The sequence below is a fragment of the Pantherophis guttatus genome, chromosome 2, assembly GCF_059756535.1.
Source record: "Pantherophis guttatus breed Tessera chromosome 2, ASM5975653v1, whole genome shotgun sequence".
Classification (NCBI taxonomy): domain Eukaryota; kingdom Metazoa; phylum Chordata; class Lepidosauria; order Squamata; family Colubridae; genus Pantherophis; species Pantherophis guttatus.
In genome coordinates, this window is record NC_142064.1 from 71,341,807 (window position 1) to 71,362,999 (window position 21,193).

Consider the following 21,193-nt stretch of genomic DNA (forward strand, 5'->3'; position numbering starts at 1 on the left):
GCTGAACATTTAGACTACTGTGGAAAAGTATACAGTTAGTAGATGGTAGGCTGCATTTTTATTGCTTAAATTGTTCTAGATGGATAGCTTTACTTTGCAAAAAAACCTAACTCTTATATATTAGACACACTAAAAACCTATTTTATGGCCATCTTGATGCTATTCAGATGTTGTGCACATGTTACACAGGAAGCGGAAAATGCTATGTATGATTTACTGCTGTCTAAATAGTAGAAACCGGATGCTGGAATATAACAATCCTCCGCATGAATTCAGTTTAGACTAACAGTTGTCAAAATAAAGAGAAAAGAAACAGGAGATGGGAAACTTAAATCACACTAAGAATATGGAATGATGGAATTCTCAAACAAATCATCACAAATATTCCATTATAAACAATTAGAGGACTATAAACCTTTGGTGTATATGTGTTGTATTTGTGTGTGTAAATGACTTAAGTTAGGCCTTAATATCACCATCATTTGAATCCTCTTGAAAGATATAAACTCTCTACAAACATCAGCAAAGATAAAATATATACAGTCAATGAATTATCAGATTAAACAAACTCAGGATTAGGATAAATCCAACTTGATTTTTAAAAGCTTGGAACAACAGGTTCTCCAGAACATCAAATTAGGACCACAGCATCAAATCATTCTCCACTCCCTGCCCATTTTACCTCAATCAATGAGTCCTCAATCAAAAAGTGACTGCAAGTTGGTCCAACAGATCTAACACCTGAGAATCTTTGACTATCACTGTAGCTGACCTCAACAAATATAGGACCAAAGAAAACAAAAATCTCCAAATATATATAATATCTAGCCACTTACCAGAATGTGACGTGAATTGTAGTAAGGCGCTGTTGTAACCAAGTGTTATCAAAATGGATTCTTTTCCTACACGGCAATATTCAGTATCTTTATTAACCAAGCATTTATATACACACACCCCATCAACTGCAGGGAGAAAAAATATTGATAACAAAAACACATGAATATTTGCATTTATTATTAACAATATATAATGTATAATGTATATAATATTCTTTGTATATTCTTCTTTGCAAGTTAGTTTCTCAGTATGAAGTCTAATACTTCTTGTTGGGGGATTATGAGCAGCAGTGCATAGGGTTGTAAAGTTTTTCCTATGTATTCAAGATCCTATCTTATATAGAACTGTGTAATCATACTTGGACAAAACTGAATTTGGGTCATGCATATTGGTCAAACTGATTGGTATTCTTCTTAATGTTACCAGCAAATGCTCTACTTCTTTCTTGTCATAAAACATAATATGAAACCCATATTGACCAGGATAAAGGAGAGGTTAGTATATATGAACCCAATTCTGATTTATGAAAAATTGAAGCTTCAAACGTAATGAGTGTAAATAATAAAAAGTATGAATCAATAAATGAAAGAATGAAAGATACAGTATATGCACCATGTGCTTGTAAAACTAACTGAAATGGAAAGGATGCAACAGATCTCAATTTAGATGGTCTTCTGGAGTGGACCTGCCAAATATATGCATGGAATTAAAGGTTCCAGGTGAATATTAAATGAAAGACTTAAAATATATATTATAAAATACAAATTTCTGCCATCTAAAGAGAATTAAAGATCTTTTTGTTTCAAATACATGATTCCACCAAATGTGAGTTAATGCATATAAATGGAATCAAATGACTGGTTTGATTGTTTAAGATGAATGATATAACTGGTGGACAATAAGAGGATGACGAGAGACTCCAAATAGGATATAATTTTTTTGGTAGGATCCAGAGTGAATCTTGGGAAAAATGAATACAAGAAAAATATTCCTATAAGAAAAACAGAAATGGGTGAAAGAAACAAAAATGAAAGTATAATAGTTACAGGAAGAAAAAGTATAAATCATCTCATTATAAATCTAGAAAATAGATTAATCTCCCAATGGAATACACAGGAGATGTACAAAGGAGGAAGAATGAGAAAGTCAGGGGTCAGTGGAGCTGAAATATTCTACATCGGGGTAGAAAAAAGGCAACGTAGATGTGGTTTGTGAAAATAGTAAAGTAGAAAAGGTATAAAGAATGGTGGTATTGGTGTGAAAAAGAGAGAGAGAGAGAGAGAGAGAGAGTTATAGTTTCATTTTCTATTACATTTAATTTGTTTTGCTCATTTGCCTGTTGCACAATGTTGTATACATTATGTATGCATAATGTAGAGAGACCCACAAAAAGGGTCTCTCTCTCTCTCACACACACACACACAAGTTCTCCCCAACATATACCGGTAAATGTATTTATTGAATGCACAGATACTTTGATTTAGAAGAAAGTCAATGCAGTACAACAGGTGTGATGTAGGACATAATTGCACTGAGGTATATATGGGCTGAAAAAAATAACTGAAGATATGTGAATGAGATGGCACTTTTTTCCATGTTGGTTGCAAAGCAGGCAGTGAATATCATTCTTCATGCTGTGCTTCCCATAGTAAAAGAAAACAAACATCAAGCTTTTTTAAAAAAATGAACTGCTACAATGATATGCCACTAGTGTCAAATATTCTTATCAAAAGATAACCTTTTAAAATACACATCACCTCAACATAGGCAAACATCCCTGACATGCTAGGTTTCATTACTTTGATAGTGGAACTTTCTTTCCATATTTTATAGAAATTCAGTTTAAACAAGATAATAGCTTTTTCCCATTTATATATAAATATTTAGTATAGAACTCCTTTATTTCTAAACAAAATTAGTATAATTTCTTCCCTTTGTAATTTTTATGTAATTACAACAGTTTTCATTTTTTAATAGCAAATTATGAAAATGGATAAACTTAAAAATGATCACGTACGTGATTTTTTTTTCAGATTTGATATTTTCCAATAACAGAATTATCATTTCTTGTTCTTTAATTCCTTTGATTAATCATTACTCAGTCAACATGCTATCACTTCTCAGGAAAAAAAAAATAGAAAGCATTTCAAAAATTCATCTAATTAAGCCTTGCAATCAAGGTGCTTCAATGATAATTTACAGTGTAATGCTATCATGTCTATTCAAAAATAAGCCCCACAGAATCTCCAGGAAAAAGGTTATAAAATATTCTTTTATACAACCACAGTTGTAACCACGTTTGCTTACAGAAGTGCACGCACAACATTGGTGGACTGACTCCCATGAAGGAGTTCTTGGAATCTCCATCTAGACCCTCACATGAACCCTGCCACAGTTCTGGGGAAAGCTTTTGCACTTGGCTGTCACTATCTATTTAATACTCCAAAGAATAATTGTTTTTGCACTGGTTTTCTTGGGAGGAGGAAATTGGCAGACCTCTTGCCCTGCTTTTCTCTTTAGCTAACTAAGCAGGCAAAATGATGACCATGGAGCACTTGGTAATCTCTGACAATGGATGCTTGCTTGCTTGTAGACATTTTATTACCCAACTAGGTAACATCAGTGCAAGTGAGTGTGGGGTTTCCTGGTGTTTATATGCAATAGTTTGCCAATTTTGTTGGGATTGCAGTTTCCTCCTATCAGAATAACAGGTGATGGAATGATTAAGCTCTATATCAGAATGAGTGTGCTCATTTTCTAAGAAATGCAATTCTTTATTGTGTCTATCAAGATTAAAAGAATAAATGGAATCTGAAAGGCATTGGAAGAAAGGGAAGTAAATAACATTTTGACTTTGGGGGGGTTTACATAGATACTTGCTCCTTAAGAAAGGTAATATATGCACATACACACATAAGTAGACAAGATGTAACTAAGGCACACAGCTCAAATACAATCCAAAATTATAATGTACATCTAGCTTCAGTCTTCCCTATATTGTTGTATTTTTCTTGAATTTCTCACCTAAGATGCTTAGGGATTTGGAATTTTGCTTACTTGGCTTGGAGCCAGACCAATGTCCAATTCCTTCCATGAGAGAAAAAAAAAGAAATAAAGACAAAATGGAGCTGCCCCTTCCTCTTTCTAAAACTTACCCAAAAGGGCATGTTTTTTCCACTCCTGATTGGCTGAATTGTGTTTGATTTTCCCATGGTTTTATTCCCTGCTTATATTGCCAAGTGAGTTTTGATTGACAGATCAGATTTAGGGTCTCTTTAATTCTTTCAGGTCTCAACTTTTACAATATTTACTGCACTAATAAACCTTTTTTTAAAAAGCTAGTTACAGTTCCCCCGTGATAAAGCTATGGCAACATAAGTATACATAAAACCTTAAAGCACTTATATTAAGAGGGCTTTCCCTACTCCATCACACATATGAAAAGAGGGCTTGAAGCCTTTAGTTATTACCAATGTAATGGAATACAAATGTTGCTTCTAAATACATCTGTTGGTCACAGGATATATGGATGAACTTGAAATTTGAAATCATTCTTTATGGTTCAAACTTTGCTCTGATGATACCACTAGATACTTTTTAATGGCTTTAGTGCTAAGATAGCAGTAGGGATAGCTAAAGAATTATAAAAACTGGAATAAGAAAAAAGGGGAGCATTGAGGAAGACTATTTCCACCTCTCCAATGGCCTCAGAAAAACACTTGGAAGAAGCTGTAGCCCAATTTGCTTCAGAACAGTAGCAATATCTGGAAATTGAGTCATGGCAATTGCCCTTATTTTCTTGTTGGTTTATGATATTAGCAGATGTTAGCAGACAACTCTACTTGGATGATTGAGAATCTTCATTGATATATTGCCAAGCAATTTGGAGGGAAAACCCTGAGGTTGGTAAAGGAATAATCCCTAAGAATTTTAGACACATTCCAACAATTCTCGGCCTATTCAGATTCCCTTAATCAACTTCTTCAGATGAAGAAGCTGCTTGGATGGGCAGCGAAAAGTCTCAAACCAACAAATAAGTCCAGTTGCCGTGACTTAACTTCCAGACTATTCAACCTGGATGACTGAGAATCTTCTTTGATGAAAGTAGCAATCGGTAAAATAGATACTCCAGATTTTGCATTGGGGTTTTTATTTCTCGGGGGTTTTGTGTTGTGTTAAGGTTTACCATCTTGCTCTCTATAAATAGGGTGTTTAACTGAAGGCTTAAATCTTCCTTATACTTAAGTCTATATTCATGATGTCATCATTTTTGTCTTTAAAATCTTCTTGTGACCAAGATTATTTTGAACTCCCTCATAATCAACTCTAAAATTTGGGGACAGCATTCCAGACCACTCCCATCTAGTGGCTTGTCCAAGGTTCTGTATTTTCTTTCTGATTGTCTAATTAATTTTCACATTGCTGAATTATGATGATCTGGGAATATCTCACGCTGACATATGCATTGCAATACTTGAAATGAAAAACAGGTTATGTACATTTCATTCACCCATGTATTAGTAATAATGATATTTTTTTCTGAATGTACTGCCTCCTAAAAGAGGAGGAATGGTTGATTCTTCTACCTTTCATTCCATGTGTGATGGAATTCTCTTAGTCTGTAAATGAAAACTGAAGTTTGCCCAAATTAATAATGTGTGACTCACTGCCTCCTTCAGAACAACAGCATTTCCCCATTGTCTTATCCAAGTGCTATTCATTTTTCCTTGAACTAATGAACTACTAAGGAATCCATTTGCTATCCTCATTCTTATCTAGTCCGTTATGACAGGTGGCTAATTGGCACTGTTTTGATTTCGCATGTGAAGATAAAGTGATTTGTTGATTTTTAATTTTGCTGTCCTCCCTCTCCTTCATGTCTCCAGCCAGCAGGAAAAATCTGCCAATTGAGATGCTGCAGCAAGAAAAGGGCAGAGCTAGCTGCAAGGCATTGTCCGTCATCTTTAGATTTCTTCCTAGGTTCCTTCTCCAGCAACCCAGACTACCGTAGCTCCATTTTGTAAAAATGGAATCACAAAGTGAGCACATTCTCATCCTTTTATTTCCTGTCTTTATATAGGTAACCAGTGTGGGAGGGGTTTTCCCCCATCATTCCATTATTTCATTATTTCAGTACAGGTAGTCCTTGACTTACAATAGTTTGTTTAGTGACCATTCGAAGTTACAATGGCACTGAAAAAAGTCAGTTATGACTGTTTTTCACACTTACAACTGTTGCAGCTTCCCCATGGTCACGTGATCAAAATGCGGACACTTGGCAACTGACTCATAGTTATGATGCTTGCAGTGTCCCAGAGTCATGTGATCCCCTTTTGTGACCTTCTGATAAGCAAAGTCAATGGCGAAACCAGATTCACTTAACAACCATGTTACTAGTTTAACCACTTCCGTGATTCTTAATAAATGTGACTTTAAAAATGTAGCAAGAAAAGTCGTAAAATGGGGAAAAGTTCACTTAACAAATTTCTCACCCACATAAATTTTGGGCTCAATTGTGGTCATAAGTTGAGGACTATCTGTACATTGATACCAGGAGACACTACATCCATTTCTGTCCTAATGTATTAAAACTCATTAGACATGAGTAACCTGATGTTATTACACGGGATTCTAACCTTCTATTGGGAATTGAACTCAATGTCCTGCACACTTTAAGGTGCATTAACTTTAGGAGATAGCCAGATCCTGGTGCTTAGCAATTGCAAAAAGAATTTACAGATGTTATCAGAATGGTATATATGATCCACCTTTCCAGAGGAGAGAAATATTTTTATTTCAACCTTGTATTAAATCAGTGAGAACAATTGAATAAAAGATCTGCAATACTACTCCAGAGCAACTATACAGTTCTAAAAGATCACTGATAGAGCACAATTCTTGAGAGGACCAGAGCAGAATGACACTAATCAGCCTTTCACATTGGCAAGGTCAAGAAACAGGCATGGCAGGTATCAAGGAATCCTCTTGATTGTTAAGGTAAAATAACAGAATCTTGAAAGCTATTCAGAATTTCTCTCTGCCCCATCTTATGCTGAACAAAATCAAGGTGCGGTTATTTTGAGTTTCGTCTCACTTTCCCCAGGACTGAGTAATCTTTGCTGGAAGTCCTACCTTAATGGCTGTTTTGTTCTTTCTCCATTCCTAAGGGCAGACTTACGTTCCTTCGCAACAACAGATGAAGCTGACACAAGAGCCAAACCCACATCATCTGAAATTGCTGGAAACAGCTTCGAAGTTCTAGATGCCAAAGTGTAAACATTTTACATATCTTTCAGCTGTTGTTGGATGCTCTGATGTAGGAGGGGAGATTGCTATTTTAACAATAGTACAGCTAAGTACACTTTAAGAGCATTTCACTCACGGGCCTGGGAAAGAGATAAAAGCAACATCATGGAGACTCTGAAGAAAAAATGATATTGCCAGGCTACATTTGTTATTTTGTTGGGTGTAAGTGGGAAAAGTGTTATGTACTAAATGTGGCTCAAAAATGGATAGAATAGAAATTGGGAGGCAAGGAGAACCTTTCTACTGACTAATTCTTGCTGTGAGAAACATCACAATTATGATAAAATTAGGATGTGCTTTTTATTCTAAATTAAACCCTTATCAGATAAAATGATATTATCTAAAGAAACAAAGGAACTTTGGGATAAAAATACATCCTTATCTTATGGGTGAGTGAATAATCCATCTGACATGTGCTTCAAGGCAAACTGTCCCCTTTTCCACATTCTGCTAGATTTTAAAGGATACTTCTTCTTAAAACTGTCTTTAGACTTTCTACCATATTTGACAGATTTTTTTTTACTATTGCTGCAAACAGTAGATACTAAAATTGCTGCTGACTGCTAATGCATAAGCAAGTATTAATATATATTATAAATATATGGCAGGTTTCCTAAAGCAGAACAATCATTATAAAAGTATACACAGCTATACAGAAAGATATAAGGTGGATTTCCTCAAATATTTTCCAACAATTCAAATTGACTGCTTTTTTCCAGTATAAAGTACAAAAATATACATGCAATCAAACCCTAAATGCAAGAATCTTGAAGAACAAGTTGTGCATAACTTTCCTTTTACAGTTCAGTGATATTTGAAATTAAAACTCTACTTTTTTTGGAAATCTGCCAAAACTGTCAGATTCTTTACCTGAAAAATATTTATTTATAACTTCTCCAGTTTGTTCATATGTATTTTCAAAATGAACAATTTTAGTAGAATGACAAAAGTCTTGTGGAACTTAATATTTTACATTGATACTACACAATCTTAGTCAAAAGGAGCCTTGGTGGCGCAGCAGACTAAAGTGCTGTTAAGTAACACCAGCTGCCTGCAATTACTGCAAGTTCAAATCTCACCAGGCTCAAGGTTGATTCAGCCTTCCATCCTTTCGAGGTAGGTAAAATGAGGACCCAGATTGTGGGGGCAATAAGCTGACTTTGTATAAAAAAGAACACCGTTTAGGGGAGGCCGAAAGCCCTACTAAGCAGGTATATACAAAAGTATGAAGGCTTTTGCTTAAACACATTGTAAGCCGTCCTGAGTCTCCGGAGAAGGGCTGCATATAAATAGAACCAATAAAATAAATAAATAAATAAATAAGATATTATAAGCCACATAGAATATTGCCTTAGCTGTAATTTTGATTTATATAGCCACTGATGTCAAATACATCAAAGCCGCACAGTCGAGTAATTTCAGTTTATTTCAGGCAAAGCTAAGCAAAGGTACTAGCTTAAGTCAAATACAAATATATACAAGGTTCCCTTATTTTACCCATTAAGGAAATTTAGAATAATTCTGCAATTGTCTATATTAATCCAATATAATTAACTTGGACTTTATATTGAGCCTCAGGATAGCAATACACAAGATAACTGAGCTATTCACTTTTGCAGGTAAGACTGGTCTTACTCTGGAAAAATTCCCATTGAATGAAAAGGGTGGTGCATTTACCTTCACTGATTACTTTATTATCAGCCTGCCCAGATGGATAATAAGAGACCAATCTTTTCAATTTTATGATACAAAGCTTATTTTATTTACTTCATTTTAAACATACATATGTTTCCTAAACCTTCCTAACACTGTATAGGATAAATATTATTTTTAAAGGATTTAAAATAATTACAAAATCAAATGAGGTAATAAAAGAGCCCCCGTGAACTCAAAATTCAATTATAGGCCAAGATAAACTGATAATTATTATAATAATAGAAATAGCAATAACAATAAGAATTATATACCGCATCACAGTGCTTTACAGCACTCTGTAAGTGATTTAGAGGCAACATATTGTCCTCAACAATCTGGGCCCTCATTTTACCGACATTGGAAGGATGGAAGGCTGAGTCAACCTTGAGCCAGTCAGGATCGAACTCATGACACTGAGCAGATTCAGCCTGCAATACTGCATTCTAACCACTGTGTACCATGGCTAATGGTGGTGGGGGATCTCACTGAAGAACCATCATCAGTGAAATGGTGATGATTCCCCACCATCCAGTCATAGCTGAAGGAGGTTCTTGGATGTGAAATGAAACGTCTTCAAAGAAAAACCAGAAAGTCCAGTTGCCTCTTGAAAAAGCATCTTTGGGAAGACCAACAAAAAGGAACACAGCACCTTTATATAAATAATTCATATGTCTATGGAGGAATTAATGTTCCTGAAGATGGTTCTGTTGAAAGCATTAAAATAATGCTTTAAAAAAAAGTGAGAAACAATAGTAATATCATTGTGGATGATTATTACACTAGCAAAAGTCTACAGAAGATGTAGACTTTTTAAAAATTCAAAAGATTATGTGTTCCTTGTAATAAGATACTTTACTTGCTTTAATATCTCCTAGAAAATTCAGCTAGTAGTGGCAGATTTTTGATCTTTCTGAAAACATTTCATTTTTTAAACAATGAAAGAAGCCTGCATAAGAGGGAGACAGTGAGAGAGGTTATTTATCCAGGAGTGTTACTGATGAACATAGATTGATTGATTGGTGTAGATGTCAGGCAGACAGCGATGTCACTTGAGGGAAAGTGACATGTCACTTCCTCCTCCTCCTCAGGTAACTTTCGTGAAGTTAAAACTGGAGAAGTTACTCAATCTATTGCTTTGACTACTCTGAGTGCAAGATAGGGAAAGAAGATGTAATAAAAAAAAGAGAAGGAAAACAAATGCACCCGTTTAATAGTATCATTTCTAGCTTTCTTGAATCAAAAGGAGTTGGATTTCATTTAACAAAGATACTAATTATTCATTCATTCCATCTGCTAACATCCCAAAGTGAAGCATTTTCACAGACTATAAACTTTGATGTAGAAGTCTGCTGCTAGCAGTGAAGACAAGGTAGTAATGCCTCCATGAAACATTAAAGATATTCAGCGCTTCAGGAGAACGCTCTATTAAATCAATCTACTGTAAAGTATACGCTGAAGTTTTATTCACCTATTTCTCCATGCTCATTGCGGTTGACCGTTAAAAAAGATCTACATCTGTAACTGAGCGGCTCTCTGTGACAATCTGAGAAACATAATATTTTACAGACCCTATAATAGATTTCTGCATGTGTGTGTTTTTGAGTTGTTTCCTGGGGAACCATATGGCTCTTCAGTTAGAACATCAGAAATAGCAGACATTCCCCCCCCCCCAAGAAGACAGCTTGTCTTTTCCAGCAAGTGATCATCACAGCAACAAGGATCTCCAAAGGTACATTCTGTAAAAGGGTATATTCCACACAGGGTAAATTGACTTTGTTTACACCAAGATTAAAAGAATGGACACGGCAGCAAATATCCTACGATCTTATACAGCAAACAGGGACTCAACAGGAGACATGAGGATATTCTTATTGGACTTTTGGAGCAGAATGATTTCTCAGAGTAAGAAACTTTGAAAAACCAGTGGTGTGGATTGGAAGACTCCTACTTAGCCTGGATTATGTCAGGCAACCAAGCCTCTGATTAATGGCTTTTGAACCAATAATATTGTCGGCTACAAATACGGTTTGTAGTCCCTTCATATCTGCTGGCAAAATCCATTTATAACAACAGCAACAGCACAAAAACAGCAACAACACAAAAGCCATTATCTTGCTAGCAAACATTCCTTGTGACTATAGCCATTTGATCTGAGCAACAAATCTCATAATCTGAATGCTGAAATAGAAAAGTTGGGGAAAAAAGTTTCAGATGCAGCACAGAAAAGATGTCAGAGAGAAAGAAAAGAAATTACCCACTAACTAGACAAATAAAAATAGGTGCCACATATTTGCCCAAACAGGGACTCCATCAATAAGGACCCCAAATGTATTTTGCAATACAGACATACAAAGAGTCCAAAGCATACTTTAATCTCATTCTTCTGGCTTCTATTGGTCACAGAACTCTCTCAATCAGCATCTCCTTTTTCTAACAAACATTTAAAAGAAAGTCTTCATTTGTTTTTTAAAAAATCCCACAACCTCTATGGATTCAGGATAGAAGGCAGGGCTCAATATTTACTTTTGTGAAATGCATCACCATCCTTAAGGACTCCCCATGTTCTCTATTCATCAACACACAATAGCAGCAGTCTTTTTTCCAAAAGCCATAGAAAATTTGGCATTAGTTTTCTAAGATACACAGAGATAACATCATTCTTCTCAGCATCTGTGAACTGCATACTTAGTGCACAGCAAACAGAAGATGGCCTAAATCCCAGCTGCATTCTGTTTCATTATTTTCTAGCGGCATGGTTCAGTGGCTAATATACTGGATCTGTGCCCGGGACATTTTTTTCAGTACTCAACTCAGGCAAATACTCAAGGATGGCTTTAGGCAAATCGGTAAGTAAAAGTAATACTGCTACAGGAACCTTGGGGGAAGAGAGGGCAACATGTTTTACATTTTCATATCTTCATCCTAAGCTTTCACAGGATATTGAGGTCAGCTTTTTCATGGGCAGTGTACTTTTATGATATTTTTGTTCAAAAATTGAGGGTTAGCTTATTTGTGGAAGGGCTTATCCTCAAGTACATGGATATGTTTGTCTATGTGTGTGGTGCCCATCTCTCCAGCACTGGTTAAAAGCTGCAGTAAAATATTGGGACACCATGTATGTAATCATGGGAATTTTCTATATGATAGTCTGGCCAGGATATCTTTCAGCCATTTTCAGAAGTTTTTTCTATTTGTAAACCAAAATTTTACTGGAAGTCCCTTTGGGTATATGATATATGTGAACTGGATATAGATCCCGTTTCCTGTGTACTATTTTGAAATTTTGTTTTATGGCATCCAGAGTCTGTATTTTGACCAGTACTTGCAATGTGCTCTTCAGGATTAATCCAAAATTGAGATTGTTATTGACTGGAAAAAGTCAGCTGGACCGACAGCTGGAAAAAGTCATTAGTCATTAGTTCCAGAGGTGAGATCTAAAGGAGGAACAATTCCTGTAGGCCACATAAACTTGTCTGAAAAAATATACGCAGGTGGCTTAAGATTTATAAAATAAACTCAGCTACTTCATCACTGCATCAATAAACAGCAGATGCTGCATCAGTGTTTTTATTTATTGCTATTAAAAGTATTATTTCAATATTTAATTTTATAACCCCATTGAAAATATTTATTGCGGAATTTATACCCTGACATGTAATTAGTACAAGCTGCTATCATTTGTAAACAGCTTTCCAAAGAGCACATATCCACTTTGAATTAATGCTGGTAGTCTTTGACTTACAACCACAATTAAACCCAAAATTTATGTTGCTAAGAAGATAGTTGTTAAGTGAGTTTTGCCCCATTTTACAACCTTTCTTGCCACAGGTGTTAAATGAATCACCACAGTTGTTAAATTAGTAACACATTTGTAAAGTCAATCTGGCTTCCCCATTTTGCTTATCAGAAGGTCACAAAAGTTGATCACATGACCCTGGGACACTGCAACCATCATAAAAATGAAGTCAGTTGCCAAGCATCTGAATTTTGATCATGGGACCATGAGGATGCTGTAATGGTCATAAGTGTGAAAAGCAGACATAAGTCACATTTTTCAGTGCCATTGTAACTTTGAAAAGTCACTAAATGAATGGTTGTTTCAGTAGGCAGTAGAACAATAATCAGATCACTGCATTTTTAAATATGACATGAGAGTATAATTTTGCATTATTGTTATATTTTCAATATGTCAGAAGGATCTTCTTTGGAGATGAGATTCAGAGAGAGCAGATGCTTGTTTATCCTGATAAATCTCCATAATTAATAAAAATACATAAAAATAAATTAAAAGGATAATATTCCCCCATTTCCTTAAAAAAAGAGTTTCCACTTCTATAAATATTTTTAGCTCCAGCGTGGTATATATAGAATTTTTTTTTAAAAGAAAAGCTTTTGAAATGTTTGCATAACAGCAGTCCGTTCTATCTAACATGATTCTTATAGGGCAAGAACATTGGAGAGGAAGATTGTACCAGCCACAAATTCATTTCTCCCTTAAAGTAAACTAGGTTTTGCTGTACCATTCAGATGTAACTGCCTTCCTTCATTACCCATGTTCACATTTTGCTGCTAACTTATTTTACTGAAGAGCAAAGGCAACAATAACATTAGAAAACTAATATAATTTTAACACTTGAGGATTTGAAATAAAATATATTGTACAGTGATACAGACATCTGGCTGACTGGAGGCATCTCTAATTTACTTCTGGATCAACTAAGTAGACAAAGGTAAACAGAAAGAAGATATAATATTCTGACTTCAATTCAAACAGGTGTTTTGGAATCCATAAAGCAGTTGTCTTTTCCCACAATTGTGAGGCAGCTATAGATGACAACAGTAGTATCTCAGGAAAGGTCACTGCTGCTTTAAAGAACTGCAAATAGGTACTACTTTTGGATTTACATGCTCCAAAGCACCTGTTTGGATTTCAATTTGAAGCAGGTAACCCATAAACTGAGTCTATAATTCAGTCCTTACAGATTTGTGTATTGGAATACAGGTAGTCCTCGATTTACAAGTTTGTTTAGTGACCGTTCATAATTACATCATTATTGAAAAAAGTGACTTATGACTATTTTTCACACTTATGACCGTTGCAGCATTTCCATGGTCACATGATCAAAATCCGGATGCTTGGCAACTAGTTCATATTTATGGCGATTGCAATGTCCCGGGGTCATGTGATCACCTTTTGCGACCTTCTGGCAAGCAAATTCAATAGGGAAGCCAGATTCACTTAACAACCGTGTCACTAACTTAACAATTGCAGTGATTCACTTAACAACTATGGCAAGAAAAGGCATAAAATGGGGCAAAACTCACTTAACAACAGAAATTTTGGGATCAATTGTGGTTGTAAGTTGAGGACTACCTGTGCCTGAAGCCTTTTAAAAGCACTCCTAGTGTTTCAGGGTCAGCTAAGAAATTATTGACACTGTAGTTGGTTACATGTTAGTTCATTTTATTGATTTGTTGTTCATAATGTCTGAGCTGACCCTAGAAATAAATAGGCTATACCTCTTGCAAATACTATGGCGAAAGCAATAAATCTAGGCTTCTCATCTACTAATGTGAGAGCCCGATCTCATTTCTATTAACCTTCAGTCGATTGCAGACCACAGTGGGGAAAAACCACACACATTACAGGGAAAAAAAATGAAGATAATTTTTACAAATTGCAGGAACAGCTTATGTGAGGAATTGATTCAGCTATTGTCCCCTCAGGTAGCACATACTAAATGAAAAATATAGCAACATGTGGGGCCTGTTTGCCTTCGTATTGTTCTCTGCTTCAGAGACAAATGGATATCCTCAACAGAGCAGTATGGCCACATCCAGATAGGCAGTTTAACTTTCCTCCAGGTGGCACAAAGTCTGCCAGCATAATTTGTTCTGTTCCCTGTTGTGCCTTAATTGCAAGGCCAATGAGGGTGATCCTGTCCTCAATGTGGAGAAAGTTAAGGAAAGCAGTAGGTGATTTCCTACTAGCAGGAAAAAATATTATACGTGCTTGTTGTAAAGCCTTGGGATGGACTGGGTAGGAGGTAAGTTCCAACGGAAAGATAAACCCAAAACTGTATTCGTAAGTATATTTATCTGCCTTAATCTGATTCACAAGAGTAGATGGAGACTTTTCAGCTCTCCTGGTTCCTGGAAAATCCACACTGACTCAGAGATCAAGACACTGTAGCCCTTACCCAACCCACATATTATCCATGGATTCTCTTACAGATAGTCCTCAACCTATGACCACAATTGGTTAATGCACCTTAAAGTGTGCAGGACAGTGAGTTCGATTCCCAATAGAGGGTTAGAACCCCATGGAATAACATCTGGTTACTCATATCTTTTTTTTTTTAATTTGATTTATATGCTGCCCTTCTCCGGAGACTCATAAAGCAATAGCCTTCATACTTTTGTATATTTATACAAAGTCAGTTTATTGCCCCCACAAACTGGGTCCTCAATTTACCTACCTTAGAAAGGATGGAAGGCTGAGTCAACCTTGAGCCTAGTGAGATTCGAACTTACAGTAATTGCAGACAGCTGGTGTTAATCACAATGCTATCTGTCTGCTGAGCCACCAGGCCCTGTCTAATGAGTTTTAATACAGTAGGACAGAAATGGATACTGTGTCTCCTGATATCAATGTACAATGTATAGTCCTCAAGATATGACCACAATTGAGCCCAACATTTCTGTTGTTAAGTGAGACATTGCCCCCTTTTATGACCTTTCTTGCCACGGTTATTAAATGAATCACTGCAGTTGATAAATTAGTAACCTGGTTGTCAAGTGAACCTGGCTTCCCCATTGATTTTGCTTGTCAGAAGATCACAAAAGGTGATGACATGACACTGCAATTGTCATAAATATGAGCCAATTGCCAAGCGTTTGAATTTTAATCACATGATCATGGGGATGCTACATAGATCTAACTGAAAAATGCTTATAAGTCACATGTTTTAGTGCCGTGGTAACTGTGAAAAGTCAATTAACAAGCTGTTGTAAGTTGAGGACTACTTGTATTTATCCTCTCTCATCTTTTTTTCTTGCTCATCCTTATGTCACTTTTTTCCACGCACACGCTCCTCTTTCGCCATGGTTCTTCCTTCTCACTTCTTCTTTCTCACACATTTTCACTGCTTTTCTGTTTGCTCTCTCATGCTTTCTCCCTGTCTCTTGCTTGTCTCTCTCTCTCTCTGCCCTAAAACAAGTGACTGGGAACTATTAGCCAGTGATGGATAGAGGATGACCCTGTTATTCAGTACCACTGCAGGCTGCAAGTCAGCCAGAACATTTTAAAAGTATATGTCTATCTGTTTCATATTAGAGCGCTACATCTGTATAGATAAGAGTGTTGTTGGATTAATAGACCATCAAAGTCCCTTCCAGACCTATAATTCCATCAATACCTGGCACCTGATCATTCCTGCTTCCCAAATGAAAATGGCCATGGAAGGAAGTTCCTAGGGACTGGAGGTAAAGGATCTGCTTGTACCAGTAGCAGCCAAAAGCAGCAAATGAGAGTTGGATCAATTCTAGCTGTGGTCAATGCTTCTATAGTAGCTGCTAAAGCACCACAAATTGTGCGTAATTGTGCAGCCTGTGTCATCAGAAGATGGAAAACACTTTAACCCTGGCTCAGATAACTACAAAGTTAGGTGGCCTCAGCTGTGGGCTTTGGATGAGAAGAAGGAACATCATGAGGACGTGTCCTTAAAGAATACCGTAATTGGCATGGTTCGGGAATATGTGGGTGACTTCTCTGGCTGGTTGTTCTGTTTGCTTACTACTGGAATAGGTATAACCAAATAGTTATGAGACATTAGAATTAAATGCAAGTCTGACCTAAACAACTGCCATGCCTTTCATAAACAATTTTTACATTTCAAAGCTTAATTAGGAGTTGGTGTCTAATTTGAACACATTGAAAGTTCAAGCGCATCGGAGTTTAAGTCAGCAGCTCCATTTGCTTCCTAGAACTTTACATGTTAGGGTTCAACCCTCGAATATCTGCAACACAAAGAAAAAAATAAGACCTGCATACTTACTATATAGTTTATTTTTTCAGTTCATTTAAAAAGGATACACATCTAAGAGTTGAGAAGTTGCAATAATTCTATGGCAGCAACCATGGAATTAAGAAGAGCTACAAAGTACCATCTTCCATATTGTATCTGTTTATTTATTAATCAAACTTGCATGCTGCCTGACTCCCAATGATACTGGGTACCTCATAATAACCAAAGCAAGGCAATTACCACAAAACCAATTAACAGAGGGGAAAACAAGATAAGAGATGACAAGGACCACAGATTGGACAAAGCAAAGCATCCCATCCTCCTTTGTTTTGTGCTATACCATTTATTTTACTCCGCAAAGTGCAAAAAAAAAAAAAGAAGAATAGTTGGGAAGTCCGAGTATACACAACACAACAAAGCTCTTAGGAAAATCCCAGCAACTTTTTACAAATCTAGAATAATAAAAATTAAAAACTTTGAAGAATGTCTGCCCAACTCTTCAGCCACAAACCAATGCGTGTTCCGGCATCTCTCTTTCTACACATTCTCACGTGAAACAAACAAAAATACAGATGTCTATGGAGATTCTCAGTCATCCAGGTCATGGTTATCCCAAAGGTCCTTTTTTTTTTCCCAAGAGGCAATTGGGCTTTGTTTTTCTTTGATGAGGTTTTGCTTCTCATCCAAGAAGCTCCTTCAGCTCTGGCTGGCTGGTGAGGAAACTTCATCCAAGAAGCTCCTTCAGCTCTGACTGGATGGTGAGGAAACTTCACCCAAGAAGCTCCTTCAGCTCTGGCTGGCTGGTGAGGAAACTTCATCCAAGAAGCTCCTTCAGCTCTGGCTGGAGGGTGAGGAAACTTCACCCAAGAAGCTCCTTCAGCTCTGGCTGGATGGTGAGGAAACTTCACCCAAGAAGCTCCTTCAGCTCTGGCTGGATGGTGAGGAAACTTCACCCAAGAAGCTCCTTCAGCTCTGGCTGGAGGGTGAGGAAACTTCACCCAAGAAGCTCCTTCAGCTCTGGCTGGAGGGTGAGGAAACTTCACCCAAGAAGCTCCTTCAGCTCTGGCTGGATGGTGAGGAAACTTCATCCAAGAAGCTCCTTCAGCTCTGGCTGGATGGTGAGGAAACTTCATCCAAGAAGCTCCTTCAGCTCTGGCTGGAGGGTGAGGAAACTTCATCCAAGAAGCTCCTTCAGCTCTGGCTGGATGGTGAGGAAACTTCATCCAAGAAGCTCCTTCAGCTCTGGCTGGATGGTGAGGAAACTTCATCCAAGAAGCTCCTTCAGCTCTGGCTGGAGGGTGAGGAAACTTCCTCATCACCCAGCCAGAGCTGAAGAAGCTTCTTGGATGAGAAGTGAAATGTCTTCAAAGAAAAACCAGAAAGTCCAAGTTGTCTCTTGGGGGGGAGGGAGGGGAAGCACCTTTGGGGAAAATACAGATTATTTAAGGGTGTGAGGGTTTCCCCACAGACCGGTTCCCACGATCAGCCCACAAACACTCGGATGAAGGGGGGGCAGGGAACCCGAAAACCCCGCACACGCGAGTTCCCCGCCATCACCTCCCCCAAATCAACGTCGCCCTCGCCCGCATTCCCCAAACCGGCCAGACCCCATTTGCCCCATGGCGCTCAAGCGAAAGCAGCAGCAGCAGCCGCCGCAATCCCTCGCCGGGACCGGTCAGAGGGATAGAGAAACCCGGTTGCTGCTGCGTGCTGCCTCTTAGCCTCCTCCCGAGCTCCCCCCGCCCCTCCGAGCCATTTTAGGATTCAAGCCTAAGAAAGGCGAAGAGGCTCCTCGGGACAAGCGAGGCTGGCAAAGCAGCGGCTCCCCAAAGGCTGCCGAGAGCGCCAAACTTTCCGCGGAGCTGCTTCTCCCTTTCCTTCTCCTCCCGGGCCGAGAAAGCTTTCTCTCCGGGACGCTCGGTTCCCCGGGCGGCCGGCCCCGTCTCTCCCGCCCTTTCCCCGGCCGGCCACACCTGCCCGCGCCGCTTCGGCTCTGCTTTACTTAACCGTCTGTCACGGCCACCTCGGCGCCTCCGTCCCGCGCGCAAAGCTCCAGGCGGAGGGCTTTCTGGGCGGGCTGGGCGATCTGCAGCCCTTCCCGGAGCTGCTCCTCATTGAGGCGAAGCAGCCGGACGCTGCACTGCAGAAGCTGGCCGGGCGGAGCAGCCATGGATGCCGCCTCGGGGAGAGGCTGGCGGGCGCAGACGGCAGGCAACGGAGGAGGCGGCGGCTGGTCGGGGCGCCTGGAGCCGCTTGGAGGCTATAGGGCCGGCGAGGGAGGCGAGGAGGCGGGCGGGGAGCGGCGAGCTTTCCTGCCGAACGAGCTCCCCATCGGAGATGCCGCCGCCGCCGCCTCGCTCGCTTCGGCATCTGCAGCGAATCGGGCTCCCTCTCCCGTTTTCCTCCCTCTTCCCGCACTTCCTCTGGAGAAAAAAAAAATGTCCCTCCAGCGAAAAACGATTTGCGCGCTCACAAGAAGCCGAGGGGACGTTCTGGCGAGCTGCGGTGCGGTCGCTTCGAGTTGGCAAGAGCGACCCCAGCCGGCTGGCTTTGGAACTGAAGGCGAGGGCTCTTAGGAGGTTTTATTTATTTATTTATTGGTTCGATTTATAGGCCGCCCTTCTCCGGAGACTCAGGGCGGCTTACAATGCATTAAGCAATTAAGCCTTCATACTTTTGTATATACCTGCTTAGTAGGGCTTTCAGGGGCCGCTAAGCAGTGTTCTTTTTTTATACAAAGTCAGCTTATTGCCCCCACAAACTGGGTACCTCATTTTACCTACCTCGAAAGGATGGAAGGCTGAGTCAACCTTGAGCCTGGTGAGATTTGAACTTGCAGTAATTGCAGGCAGCTGGTGTTACTTAACAGCACTTTAGTCTGCTGCGCCACCAAGGCTCGATCCAATCATGAGGCTGACACAAGCATACAGAGTGCACACATCAGTCTGTCTTATCTGTCCGTCTGTCCGTCCATCCATCTATCCATCCTCTATCTATCTATCTATCTATCTATCTATCTATCTATCTATCTATCTATCTATCATCTAGCTAGCTAGCTATCCATCCATCTATCCATCCTGTCTGTCTGTCTACCCATCTATCTATCTACCCATCCGTCCATCCATCTACCCATCGGTCTGTCTGTCTACATATGTCTGTCTAGCTATCTACTTACTTTTCTGGCTTCCACTAAGCTGGAGTAATTTACTAGTGCAGCTGGATTTTTCCAGCCTGGCACCTGCCCTCCAGGGCCTAATTGAAAATATTCCTACTGGCAAGTTCTAGAATTTGGAGTGGTATCTTTTATTAAGAAAACCAGTTGGGCAAGACACCTAGAGGCACCAGGGTTGGGAACCAAGAGACTGCCATAAGGCCAATCTGAGCCAGCAGAAAGGCAGGTCTGTCCTGGGAAGAAAGGCAGGTGTGTGCTGGTGCTGCAGGGGAGGGGTATGGCAGACAAACAGAGCACCATCTACTCCTCCGTATACACTCTCCTCAGCAAGGGTTTTGCCCAGTGGTGGGTTGCTCCCTTTTTGGATCAGTTCTCAAGAACCAGCAGTAAAACCGGCGAGAGGCCTCGCCCACTGCCCTAGATGTCATCATCAGTGATCTGCTCATGCGCAGAAGCAAGGCACGCGAGCCCGTTGTGAACTGGTAGTAAAGGTAAGTAGAACCCACTCCTGGTTTTGCCCATCTGCCTGCTTGCACAGATGTGTACAACCCCCTCCCCCAGCCAGGGTTTGCATCACTGGGACCTGTTTTCAGTGGTTTGTAGTAAGAGAAACGTTTGCTTAACCTGTTCCAGATTAGATACAAATTTGACCTAAGGACACCTGAGGACTTGCTCAGTGGTGGGATTCAGCCAGTTTGCACCACTTCGGGAGAATCGGTGGTTAACTTTCTAAGCAGTTTGGTGAACTGGTTGTTGGAAGAAATCATTAGGGCAGAGAACCGGTTGTTAAATTATTTGAATCCCACCACTGGACTTACTGTACCCAGTGGTGGGTTCCTCCCGGTTCGATCCAGTTCGGCCGAGCCGGTAGCGGTGATGATATGACATCACTGAACCAGTTCCCCCCCCGCCCTCCCACCCACCCACGTACATTATTCTTACCTTTTATTTGGTCCCACCCCCAATCTATTGCTGCCTCCTGAGTCCCAGCTGATGACTAGAGGGAAAAAAACTCTTGTTTAAAGTTTAAAGTTTAAAGTTTAAACTCTTGCCGCGGGGCTTCAAAGGGCCATCCTACAGCTGATCAGTGTTAAAAGCAAACAAATGAGTCGGGTCCTAAGTGCGAGGACTGGTCGTAAGTGCGAGGACCTTCCAG

The 21,193-nt window shown here is 39.3% G+C and overlaps 1 protein-coding gene across 1 annotated transcript in view; it reads right to left on the reverse strand.

Moving 5' to 3' along the window:
* Window positions 1–19,394, reverse strand: part of LOC117661483 (histone-arginine methyltransferase CARM1-like) — a 54,188-nt gene extending 34,794 nt beyond the window's left edge. Inside the window, exons 1-2 of the mRNA XM_034410323.3 lie at window positions 18,873–19,394; window positions 837–962 (exon numbers count right to left, since the gene is read on the reverse strand). Of these exons, the coding sequence (XP_034266214.2) occupies window positions 837–962; window positions 18,873–19,035 (289 nt within the window). The 5' untranslated portion in view covers window positions 19,036–19,394. The remainder of the gene's footprint in view (window positions 1–836; window positions 963–18,872) is intronic.
* Window positions 19,395–21,193: the final 1,799 nt, after the last annotated feature.